The sequence below is a fragment of the Anarrhichthys ocellatus genome, unplaced genomic scaffold (genome assembly GCF_004355925.1).
Source record: "Anarrhichthys ocellatus isolate YVR2014 unplaced genomic scaffold, GSC_Weel_1.0 scaffold71, whole genome shotgun sequence".
NCBI lineage: Eukaryota > Metazoa > Chordata > Actinopteri > Perciformes > Anarhichadidae > Anarrhichthys > Anarrhichthys ocellatus.
Genome location: NW_022280101.1, coordinates 1,293,356 through 1,306,464, shown reverse-complemented (window position 1 = coordinate 1,306,464; position 13,109 = coordinate 1,293,356). Strand labels below are relative to the sequence as shown.

The window sequence follows — 13,109 nt, the reverse complement described above, 5'->3', positions numbered from 1 at the left end:
GAGAGAGAGAAAGTGGGCTCAGCGTTTGTTTACCAAACAGAAGAGTTGTAACTTGTGTTTAAATAACCTGTCTCACAGCCACTGTATGTTTACCTGACCCCAGTAAGGGCTCTTTACATAACAATCCAACATGCAGTGGGATGTGTGTGTGTGTGTGTGTGTGTGGGTGTGTCACATACTGTACAATGAGCCGGGAACCTGTCTTGGTCAGGCGCTTGAGCAGAGGGTGAACACAGACTCTTCATGAAAAGCCTGAGAAAACTGCTGAGCGCTGCTAATATTGTTGTGTGCCTGCGCGCGTGTGTGTGTGTGTGTGTGTGTGTGTGTGTGTGTGTCTTTATACACAGTTATCATTTGACTGCAGCACATTTCAGCTCTTCTTATCCTCACTAAACATCAACCCAAATTCCAGCCCCGTCCTCAGTAACACTGACACACCTCTCTCCGAGTATTACTGTGACAAAACCAGTGAAACACGCTCCGTCCTCAATCACTTCTAAGAGATTCTCTATCCGAGGTGTATTTTTAGTCTCCAACACTCGCTGCCTTAATACAAATAAAAATACACCGCTTATTGTTTGTTGCACGTGCTGTGAGCGAGCAACAAAGGGAGCAGATTACCACACAGGTGTGCAACTCTTCTTTCTTTGCACTGATTATAAATAGCTCATATTCAGCCGAGTCCATCTGCTGGAAGAAAGAATTACATTTAATGGCTCCGTCGCGTTGATATGAACTGCTCTGAATCGCACGATTATTTAACGACGTGCATTTTGCTGACGTGCAGGCTCTCAGTCTTATTCAGCGTTCGGTTTTACTTCGCTCCACCGTCTCGGGTCACTTCTGGTTGCAAAAAAACCAAGATGGCGACGGCCCAAATACCGCTCACAAACAGATGGGTGACATCGCGGTGACTACATCCACTTCTTATCCACGTCTATGGGGACAACCCTGCAGGCTCGGGCCATTACATCTTTGTAGAAAAGTACTTTTATGGATTATATCTTCAAAGTTTGGCTGAAAATGCTACGATCTAAGAAACGACAAAGACATAAGAGCCAAGGTACATGAGTGCAGCGTGTATTTTACCATTTTACTCTCAGTATTCTTCAAAAACCAGACGATAAAGACAGCGGCTGAGACTCCTCTTACAGGGTGTATTCCCACATACTCTGGCAGGTGATTCAAAAGCCTTACAAGCCCCCCCTCAATGAGTCACTCTTTAAAAGTGCACCTGATCTCAACTCATCTTCTCATCACTCCCGCTCATCCAGCCCCAGCAGCAAACAGCTAGGAGGTGAATCCACAGATTGGAAAAGAAGAGGGTAAATATTTGGAAGTGTGTGTGTGTGTGTGTGTGTGTGTGTGTGTGTGTGTGTGTGTGTGTGTGTGTGTGAATACAGCCAGCCAGTCGTAGAATCTCTCATATCACAGCAGACTGTTGGCTGTGTAAGGATAAACATCCATATCGGATGGTATGAACCACAAAGCTGTGTTTTAACACCACTAGCTCTCCACGAGCTGCACAGAAGGTGAGGTGACCGTGACAGCTGGGTGTTTTGGACACAGAGTCGTGGTGCTGCTGCTGCTGCTGCTGCATGTTCTTAGTTGACAGGTGTAGACATGGGTTATTTTAGAGCAGATTTTTCTCGCCACACATGCACCGAATCAGAACATATGCGGTGGAAGGCTGTCAGCGCCCCGTAGTGCTGCAGATGGCAGGGCAGAGAAGGCTAAAAATTGACAGTGGCACTGTTCTTCCAGTCACTCTCTGTCCTGCTGCTGCAGAGACTTCATAGAACTCCTCTACCAGAACAAACATCGCCTTTGTCAATTGTGAAGAAGCCGAGTAATGCCAGCTTCATCTAAGCTACTGACAGATGGAATAAAAGAGAACAAATGTGAGCGGAGGCATTGTACAAGGCCAGGAGTAGGAGTGACACGAACGCGTCAGAGAGCCCACATTGTGCGGTGTGTGTGTCTGTGTGGGTCAGCACACGCATAGAAACACCACATGGTTTGTGGTGAGACGACATTGTAGGAAGTTGCACCACAACGACTTGGAGACGGAGAGAGAGAGAGTGTCAGGTGAGACTGACATTTCAAGTGGGAGTTGAGGGAGAGCAGAGAGATGGAGGGGAGTGGAGGAGATAAAGAGAACTCAAGTGGTAAATGTGCATTGTACTGTGAGATTGTGGCAGCTTGAAGTAAGATGTGTGGTTTTCCACTCCGCGCCTCCCGACACCGAAGCCGCAGTTGCGCTTACAATGGGGCTGGGACACAGAGCATGTGTCACCCATCTGTCAGACAATATGTCAACACCGCCGTAAGACCCGGCTAAATGTGGCAGCTAAGGGCCCTCCACATCGATGCTCCTCCAAGTACTCGCTGCTTCCTAACCCTGATCTCTACGCCGTTAACACCAACACCCTTAAATAACTGCATCATTACAAATGACTGATTACAAAAGGTGAGACATTCGATGCATGTCCCCGTCATGCACATGCATGCACCGGCCAGCCCACACAGACCCGGCTCTCTGCACCGCACGCTGCATCTCCTCTGCAGCCACGATCAATGATTTAAACCCAGTTGCAAGACACAGCACAGCCACAGACTTAGACATAAATAATGTAAGAGGTACAGCTTGATGTCCAAGTCTGTCAAAATATATGTGTGCCTGTTTTGTAAGTGTATTTGACCCGTTATATATATATATATATATATATCTCTGTGCAGCGCCATGAAATAACCACAAATCAAGCTCAAGGACAAAAAGGACAGACAATCGCTGGGTTACGAAGACTCACAATCTGATGGTTGAATGTGTGTGTGTGTGTGTGTGTGTGTCTCACAGGCGCTGTTCTAATCAATATGAAGCATTGTTTTAGGAGGCAGGCTGTGATTATCACTGCTACATGAGACTTCCTGTCTTTAAGGAGCCCATTAGAACCGTTCCAGGAAGAAAAAAAAAACATGTTAAACACGAAAACAATAACGAGAGACTGAATGAAATACATCTATTCTAGTTGTCACCGGGGGCCAACATCACAATACATCAGACTCATGTGAATGCACACAAACATGAACCAGGGAGCGCGGGCACATGTTGACATGCTGCACATGGAGCCGTGTGCGTGTGTTCGGGTCGGAATCAGAACTACATGCGGTGCGTATTCGAGGTCAGAGGTCGGATGATGGACGAGGACTGTAGCCGCTGAGATCAGAGCGGTGTGATGAAGCAACATCCTACGTCAAAATCGAAGTCAGCAAAGACCTGGATCACACCCGCACCTCTGGATAGAAGTAACAAAGCAAGGTGGGAAGGAGAGCGCGTTGCCCTCCAATTAACGGGCAATAACGTTTAACGGGCTGGTAGCACCTTGTTAGAGCCTGGAAGTGTTTATAGGTTAGTAAATAACTAGCTGGCAGACTAATAGACTACAGAAACCGGAGGCTAACACGACTCCACAGAGAAGTCTCGTCATATCACAGCACTCAAGTCTATCGGCTTTACAAATGAATTTTAGTGTTGACATAAGGTTTCTACTCACTGGTAAAGGGATTAAAGATCATTGTCGTAAAAAGAGTGTGTTTCTGCAGGCTCCGAGTCCGATGCTATATTAATTCAGTGCACGCGAAGTCGATAAGAAGTTTATAGTCATATAACTTTTAAGTACAGTTGTGCGTTTAAATGCATCTGGCCTGGTTCTGTCATCCCTTAAAAACTATATATGACAATGTAAATAATCGAATTCTAATTTGCTGTTCAGTAATTTAACTGCCTGGAGGTAAAACCTTTGAGACCAGCGATTGGAAAGCATTTCTACGGCAAAGAAGAAGCAGCAGGACCACACATGCCGCACTCTGCCACACAACAGAGTGCGTGTTTTGCGTCTCCAGCTGTCTTGTCACACTAGTTTTGTAAATATGCATTTGTTCCTCGTTAGATCGAGGTCAATCACACAGTTACGCGTGTGCATGAGACAGAAAGCACGTAGAAGCAGGATGGGCTGATCTCTCACCAACATGGATGATGACGAGAAGAACTCTGTGAGTGCTGAGACGGAGCTCTATAGAAACTGAGCTGAATGGAGTGATAGAAATATCATCTGTTACAGCGGTACACATGCCTTCATGGCTGCAGTCACCAACAATGGGCCCGTCACCGTCAGACACAGAACCGCTACACTTGTAAAGCCCCCCACCCCCACCCCCGAGGCCGATTTGTGACTTGTGATATTCGGCTATTTAAATAAAATGGACTTGAATCTTTTATTTATGTTATAGAACATAACTTATGTTCAGACTTGACTCACTATAGTAATTTATGGCCTAACTTACTAATCGACTAAATGCCTGGAGCTTTATAAGAATAATTTAGCTATAGACCGAACTTAATCAAGCACATATAAGCAATAGTTGGAGAACACAGAGCAACTTCATTTGATCGGTAGAGGTCTAACATTGAAGCTGTTCTGTGTACCACAAGTGTTGCTGTAGCCCTCATCTCCTTAAATGTATACGTCAGGGACGACTTCAAGGTACTCAGATCTCATTAGATCTCTCACACTCTCACACTCACACACACACACACACACAGTGAGCATTACCAAAGCAAACACTCTAAACAGACCTCTTCAACGTCTGACCTTCCTCGGCCTTATGAGCTCATCCAGCGAGTGTTTTATCTTCAACACCTTAGTGTGATAACGCACTTTGAATGAACTGTAACTTGGCCTGAATTATGCGTCGGGTCTGAAGCAGGAGCTGCTTTCACACAACGTACTGCGATGAAGGTGTAGCGCAGTGAAAACCGGTGAAATCACAGCAAAGCCTCTCGACATCTGCAAACCATCTTCAGCACAGGAGGGTTCTTACGTTTCCCTTCAGGTCTGTTTCTCTTCCTGCCACTGAACAAACAGGTCCGACTGTCATCGGGAGCCAACATGCCAACAATCGAGCCCAATCCTATCTCTAACACGAGCACGTTCACCTTTCATTTGGTGTAATAAGTAACTTCTGGGGCTCTGTGTGGGTTAATGTCCTCTAGAATTATACTGCTATAAACCGTTATTTTCTCAAGGCTTGAAAGGGAAATATCTTTCCCCCGTGTGTTGCATGCTGGGTGTTGTTCTGTAACCCAGGTGACACTATGTGCTTTGGCATGCAGCATGGAAATTGGTTTAGATTGAAAAAAAAAAAGGCCCCAAATTGAACGACAGCAGGACAAAGAAAATAAACTGGAAACAAGAGAAAGGAGTCAGAAATAGCACTAAAATGTCACTACAAGCACCAGCGACTTTTGGCAACTTAATCCAGACAAACCAAAGACCAACAGGAGCTTAAAAAAACCCATAAATTACATAATATTTATTCATAGAAGCCAAGGCAACTAGCATATAAACATTTGGGCTGCTGCTGTGTTGAGTGTATGACTTCACAGAGATGTTCGTCATCTTTCTAAATGCGTTTCTGTGTTTTATTAACCGACAGATGAGACTCATAACACACACACACACACACACAGACAGGACATCTGTGTGGGAGAACACTCAAGACACACACAGGGCCAGGTGGGGAATAACATATAAATAAAACAGGTACTATATCACCTTGTTGGCTAACAGAAAGCCGCTGTGATCGCACAGTCAGATCCTCACTCAGACACATGCGCTCACACACATAAACCAGAAACTGGTAAATAAACCATCTGGGTGCGTTAGTGCTCAGGGCAGCTACAAACACCTCGTGTCCTCTCCTGACTACGATAGTGTTGCTCCTCTTCCCCTTTTAGTTTTTACGGTCCAACGTATTAATCCATCATCAGAAAATGTATTAACAGAAATTCTCTAGTTTTGAAATGACACTACTCAGTGGTTTACCTTTTCATAGTCTTGCCTCTGACAGTAAACCACATCACAACACAATAAATAAAAGATACTGAGAGCCTCCGAGATCATAAACTCAGACAGCGGCTTTCTCTCTCCGATGGAAACGATCCCGGATCCCTCAAGCTCTTGCAGCCAAGCAAATGAAGTAACTGTAGACAGCAACTTCAGTTTCCCGATGAAGAATATCTCCAATAGCCCAGATCTAGAAGAAACTTAAACTACGCTAAATTGCAGCTATAGCCGAGGCAAAAGCCCGGTGACGAGGCTCTGTGGGTCAGTGTCTGCTATTCTACAGATAACTGAAATACTGAGCCCGCTTAGTCAATGTGACAACAATGAGACAGGCTTTTATCAGACGGGCCTCTTCCTCCGCATCATCTGGAGAACATGACTGATTCCTCTATTAGTAAAAAGGTCAGGTGCTGCATATGCTTTCACTTCCCTCCACGCCAACATGAAGTGGAAATGCAGAACGCTAGAAGAGATCCCTGGATAACTGCTCTGATTACGCTGCTCTTTCCTGCAATTCTGCCAAGTACACACACACACACAACCGCCTGAGGAGGTGAAGAAACACATCCATACTTGGTTTAAAATGAACCAGTGACTGGCAGCCTCTATAAATATCTTAAGGATTGTGTGTTTGGTGGAGAGGCTGCAGATAGTTGCACAGCTTCGGGCCAGATACACATTTATTTCAGCGGAGGACACAAAGCTATTTGTCTCGGTCAAACCACTAAAACACACGATATCAAGCATGTTGCATAATCGGCAAGTTGCAATGTAGAGAAATCTTTGCATAATGCCATATCAGTAAGGTTAATTGTTTTGACAATGCACAAACAGAAACTATGTTACTGTATTTCTAACCAATCAACTGACATGGTCATCATGAAATAAACACATTTCCCTCAGGAGTTGGTGGAGACCAAACACGGAGGTAAAAGAGAGTGAATAATGCATCACATGACATGCTGGATGTGTAAAATAAGCAACTGTTTGCTCACAAGTTCACCGTATCAACTTAAAATGTGATGATACGTCAATGTTGCCTTACATATTATAGAGTGATCCCAGTCTCTTCCACGCAGTGAGGCATAAAGCCGTGTTAATTAAACTCTTGTATCGGACCGGTTCTCTGTAGCGGCCGAGACCCAAAGACCAGGTATCGGGATCGGGACTGAAGAAGTCGGATCAGTGCATCCCTAGTTTCCACTTCCCTTAGGTCAGTCCTTCCAGGTTTAAACACACCACATGTTCCTGTTACTTCAGCAGCATCTACTGCGAGACCTGAACAGAGCTGGTCCTTCTGACGGGCTCAACAAGAAGCCAGATGTAGCTCCTCTACTCTGCGCTGCTCACAGGGAGCTGCTGGGGTCTGCTGGGGGTGTTTTCTCCAGCTTGATGAGGATGGATTAATATTTTAGTGGCCGAGGGCAAGATCTCTCTGCTATATCATCTATGTGTAATTGTGCGTGCAGGAACCAGCCTTTCATCTGATTTTTCGCCTCCAAACCCCAACAGAGAGGCGAAGCTCACATAATACAAGTTGCCTGCACATAATTATACACGTGGTGCAGGCGAAAGGCCCCGGGGACGACTCCACGCGCGTATTCCCTCGGGTCCCAGCACCCAATTCAGTCACAGCCACGTCGTTGTTGCATTATGACTTTTAAAAACTTGCATTTTTTTTTAAATTGGTATATTGTTTCGGTAACTTCAGAGGGAATTCATTTATTAGGACGGAGCTAAAGAGCAGCAACATCCTGCCAAGCACACATCTCAACCAGTGAAAAGATGACAACTCAGTGCAGGAAATAGCACCACTTGGCAGACGCCGTTATTCAAATTGACCCCGAGTGCAATATATTTTTTCGAGGAGTGAGAGCCTCGGCAGTGAACACAGCTGCCATTAAGTTGTGTGCCGGGCAGACTGCCTTTTAAAAAACACACTCGAGTCTGACAATGTAAACAGAGCAGTGTTTAACCTACTGACCCACAGCCCTTGGGTCTGCTGGGTGGCTTATTTGTAGAATATCTCAGAGAGCGGCCGGCCACCACTCGTGCTCAGCATTAGCTAGCGACGCACATCGCCATCAACAACCTGAGCCCCATGGCCAACTCTGCCAGAGACGTGGCTCCTGTAGTGGGGCCGCCTGTCCGGATGTAGGTCAGCGTTTCACACGTTTTACCGAGAACGAACGGGACATAAACGCACATAAATACACGAAACCTGAGCAGAGCCTTTAAAATACATAATTAACTAAACTGGCAGGTGGCACCTTAGCACCAGAAAAACACTACTCCTCCTGAGGGAGGCACGCCGCACACACACTAACAAACCTACCTCATTATTACCATCATTTCTCCCACAAGCAAGCTGAAAGATACAGCGGTGAAACGGTGAACTAGCAGGTATTTCATCCCCCGTGGATTACAGGGTGATGTCGGTTCACTGCAGGAGGTGAATGAGACACACGAGATAGGCCTCTGGCTTTTATTCCCCGTCACCTCTTGGTAAGGGACACACCGGACCACACGAATGCACGAACTGACACACACACACACACACACACACGTTAAACACACACCTCCTTGGACTGAGAGTTATAATGACATGCAGGCCTTGTACAGCACCCTCGAGTGTCCTCCTAGGCCGCGAGCTATGCAAATGGAGGGTAATTCATTTTGTTCAGAGTGGAGCAGATCGCCTCCACGGCGATATGTTCCAGGACGATCTCCACTATTAAATCCACAGCGAGTCCAAATACTCGGGGACAGGTAGGCCGTTGATCCGTTCAGCTAATACTAACTCACGGTTTTGGCTCCATTAACAGAGGAGCCGAGAGACTCCACGCTTCGCTGCATAAACTCTCAATGGCCTGTGACTGTAGCACCAATGCTGTTAACACTGACAACCTTTACATGCACACCAATATTCCACTGTTATTTTCAGTATTCCACATTTGATACGCGTCATGTAAACGGCATATACAGTTTGGAGTTACGATTGCAGAGATGCGTGCCCAGTAGAGAAGCCCACGTTTCTGGTTGGAGGGAGGAACACGCCTACTTTCAAACTCCATCAAAGACTTGGATTCAGGTTTTCTGATATGTACACAAATATATCGCAACGCCGAGGAAGTGAAAGCGTGAGGCTGCATGTAAACGGGAATATTGGTGTAATATTCATTTTACATCAGCTATGTTCACGGCTTAGTAGGAATATTGTCTTTTTCGGGATAAGGCCAGAAAACTGGAATACTTCGTGTCTTTGTGTAGACTGCAGTCTGATGTTGCAAACATGACGTCATTACTTTCCCCAAACCTTGGACGCTGTGCCGTTTCGGTCCGATGCACTGAAATTAGCATTTGCTGTTGTCCACAAGCATTAGCTGCAGTGCAGTTTAGAGCTGCGAGGAACAACAAAAGGAAAACAACATCTTTCCGGCTGTCCATTTCTTTATGCACAGCGCTGTGTTACGTCCCCTACTGTGAGAAACACAGGCACAACTTTTGTTTTTTCTCCCGCGGATGAACCAGAAAAGAGCATGGCCCGAGGGCACAGGATGTCTCTTAATGTGTGAGTCAAACTAATGGACTGCTTCCTTCTCCTGACCTCTCCTGCTCCCTCACTCGTCCCACATCCAACCTCTCTTTCTCCCTCTCTCACCCTCAATCCATGACTTACTCTCCTCGTTCTTGTCTTCTTTGTTTCTCCCGCCCTCACCCCGTCCTTGCTGTTGCAGTTGTTGTTCTTGCGCCTCGGGACACAGGGGCACAACGGGCAGGATCAATCTGACAGCCAGACGGATGTACACAACATGCTCACGGGGGCCAAGTCTTCATGCTATAGTCGACTGATGCGTGTGCATGAATATGGACACGACTACAGGGTGGATGCTGTTCTCCATTGGGCCTTAATCCAGGGGACACACACACAGAGCAGGGATCACAACACTGCTTTCCAAACACAGTTCAGGATGACCCATATATATATATATATATATATATATATATATATATATATATAGATAGAGGTCTGTATTTGCAACTACATGGGTCTAACCCTGCAGAACACACACGCACACACTTGCTCCAATGCACGATCCAGGGCGTTGGGCTTTTAAAGTAATGTCTTTCCTGACTGCGGTGTTGTCGTTGGATTTCCCTTGCAGTTAATCCGGTCTCTTTCGGAATCAAAAACCCACAATTGGTGCTTCGTTGCAGTCTTAAAAAGAAGCCGCGGCTGCAGCAGCTTCTCCACACGGAGAGCAGCAGGTCGGCTGATAAAAGGCCGCTCTCTGTAAATCGCAGACGGTCTGTCCGATGAGTAACACTGTGATTCAGAAAACTAAGAGCAAGTGTGTTGTTGTGTGTGGCGGGCTGACTCAAAAGCATTTGGCTTCCAAGTGTTCCTTCTGCCCCACAAGAACCTGAACACATATTTAAAAACGGTGATTATTATAGGTTTACATTAAACATGAAGGCGCGGGGCCGATGGAGCAGGAGGAGCTCTTGGGGACCACGCTTGTGTGTGTTTGAGTGAGCGAGAGAGAGAAGCAGCAGTTTTGTGTGGGACACAAAACAAACAAAAGAAAAAGAGCACACAGCGCTTTCAAACTTGCCTAAACATGTGCTGTGCAGACTAAGCACCCTGTCAAACAGTCAACCACCTCCGTGACACCCCCAGAACCAGTCAGCCCGCTATGACTGACTGGCTCTATCCGTCAAACCTGCCAAGCTCCTGATTCACACGGAGCTTCTGTTTGTAACGCCCAATGAAGTGCTTCATTCAAGACCAGCAGTTTGGACGACACAGTCACTTCTTCAAGCGTCGGTCAAAACAGAGACAGTTTCCCCTCAAACAGATCTTCTTCTTCTCCAAAACAAAGCGGCGGTCTCCCTCGCGGCGGTCTCCCTCTTGTTACTTTCTCCGGTTCCTTTATGTGAAGTTGGAAAGTCCCAGGTGTGGTGCAGGTACTGCAGCCATTAGGGCAGAACAAAGCTCCGCGAGTATAGTGAGTAATGACCGAAGAGGCCGGGTCACCAGAAATAAATCTTGGCTGCAATAGATTATAATTATATGGATAAAAGTTAATGATACACTGAGGTTTGTTGCCTCCCTCATTTCTAAAGCGGGATTACAACAGGAAGGTAATTGTAGCAACAGTATAGATCACCTATTTAAACCTATAAACTATTAGTCTGAAGGGAGTTTATAGTAGTCTTTCTGGTAGTATTCTATACTATTCTTATAGGATGAAATGTGTATTTGCTAGATATATATTTGCATTAGTTATTTTAGCGTGGGGGTAACGTAGATTCTTATTCCTCAGGGGATGAACCCGACCTAGATGAAATGCTCGGGGACTCCTCTCTGCAGGCACCGCTGTCCTCTTATCCGAGCAGTGAACATTACTAGAAGGAGCTCACCGGGTGAGACCTTCAGTCACTAACCATGACCAGATGTGACGGTCCAGATGTGCATGACTCACGGTGGTCTGGTGCCCTGCCCTTTCATCTCTGCAGCAAGTTGGCAACCGCCACCGGGGGTCAAAGCACACGGTATCGCGCTAAGTATACTGTGTAATGACCGGGGCAACCACAGCAGGAGGATGATAAACGCTGCCACAGCGAAACAGGATCTTATCTTCATGTTGGAAGAAAGCAATAAAACTGGGAATGCAACAACTGTTATCACATCAGCGGCGACCATAAAACAAATGACATAACATCCGTGTTTTAAACTGTTGTGGGACGTGGCCGCGTCTTCTAATAATATAGTGTGCCATTAAGGTCACCATCAATTATGATGACCAAGGGGACACCGTTAATTCCGACACAAATATCCCCACGCTTTGATTTTTTTTTGGAGCGTGCATGTGCGTTTGAGTTTGTGTGTGTGCGTGCGTCTTGCGCGCGTGTCATTCCCTCGGGTTGTTAGGAGGAGCCAATTGGAAAGCCCCGGTGACCAACGTTCATAAAGGAATTAAACGGTGGAATAAAAACAGCAATGCAACACTTACTTGCCAATGACCTCGCAGAGCTCGTACACATCTTCAAAGAGGATGTCGTCGTCCGCCATAGTCCGACCCCGGTTGGGGGAAAAATGATCCCCAAAATATGCGTCCCAAACCTGACGGTGCTCCTAAAAAAAGAGGGGAACGGAGAGGCCACGAACAGCTGACCGTTTAGGCAGAAATGAATGACAAAACACCGCTCGTGTAGTCGGTAAAGAGTTCCCAAGAAAGGTTTCTAAATTCCAGTTGTTGCCTCCTTCGTCGACCCCCCGCCCCCCCAAAAAATATGCTGCGTCGCTGTGGGTGATTCGGCACAGGGGGAGCTCAATAATCCGGTTTGGGAGTCCGCCGGTTCGGCCCCGCCTTTCCCACGGCTTCCCGGTAACGTACTCCCGTCTCAAAACGCAAACCATACGTGGTTGTCAAACAAGCATTACTCCGCTGGCGGTAACGACTGTGTTGTTAAATGTTGCACTCACACAGAGGAGGAAATGCCCGGACAGACCCCCGGTTGGCGGTGCGCATCAGGCTCGGGTTACAGCACTGGTCCAGGTGGGTTAACGGTGATCTCCACTTCCCGAACAGCCACGGGTTACACTTTCGGGGATACGCGCGCACACAGACGCGCGCAGTCCTTCTAGTCGCGTAAACCCGACCGACGGGCGGGTTCAAGTGTTCACCGTACAAACTGAGAAGCTGCACTCTCCGTCTCTTTCTCCTCGGCTCGGCAACACTTTCCAGCCCTTGGTGTATGTTTTTGTTTTTTTTCTTCCCCCCGTGTGCTTGGACGCTCCACAGAGCTTCCAGAAAACCAAGCTCCTCCCACACGGGGGTTGTGAAACTGTTCAGCCGTCCTCCATTTTGGCGCCGGGCTGTTACCCAGCATGCTCCTTAGAGGCCCAGAGGCTTTGAGCCAGTATGGCGGAGGAGCGGCGCCATAAAGGATTTTCTAAAACCGCAGTTTCCTTCGGACTTTTTCAATGGATACACACGAAGTGGAGTTCCCATCCGGAAGCGAGCAGGAGCATGAATGAAGCATGTGCATACATCTAAACAACTACCCATTTAAGTTGAGAAGTTATGAACACTGATATGATTCAGACAGTCGTATGGTGAATGGTGTCCTATTACACAGGGGTGAAACAATCAGCCAATTGTCCAATTAGTTGATCAACAGAAAATTAATCTGCAA

The 13,109-nt window shown here is 46.7% G+C and overlaps 1 protein-coding gene across 15 annotated transcripts in view; it reads right to left on the bottom strand.

Moving 5' to 3' along the window:
• caska (calcium/calmodulin-dependent serine protein kinase a) overlaps positions 1-12,745 on the bottom strand; it is a 94,852-nt gene extending 82,107 nt beyond the window's left edge. For 13 of the 15 annotated variants that reach the window (XM_031873340.1, XM_031873341.1, XM_031873344.1 and 10 more), the window contains exon 1: positions 11,924-12,742. In XM_031873340.1, the coding sequence (XP_031729200.1) occupies positions 11,924-11,982 (59 nt within the window). In that variant the 5' untranslated portion in view covers positions 11,983-12,742. Of the gene's footprint in view, positions 1-11,923 lie in introns of all 15 variants that reach the window. The other 2 variants (XM_031873355.1, XM_031873354.1) reach the window with 2 other exon arrangements.
• Positions 12,746-13,109: the final 364 nt, after the last annotated feature.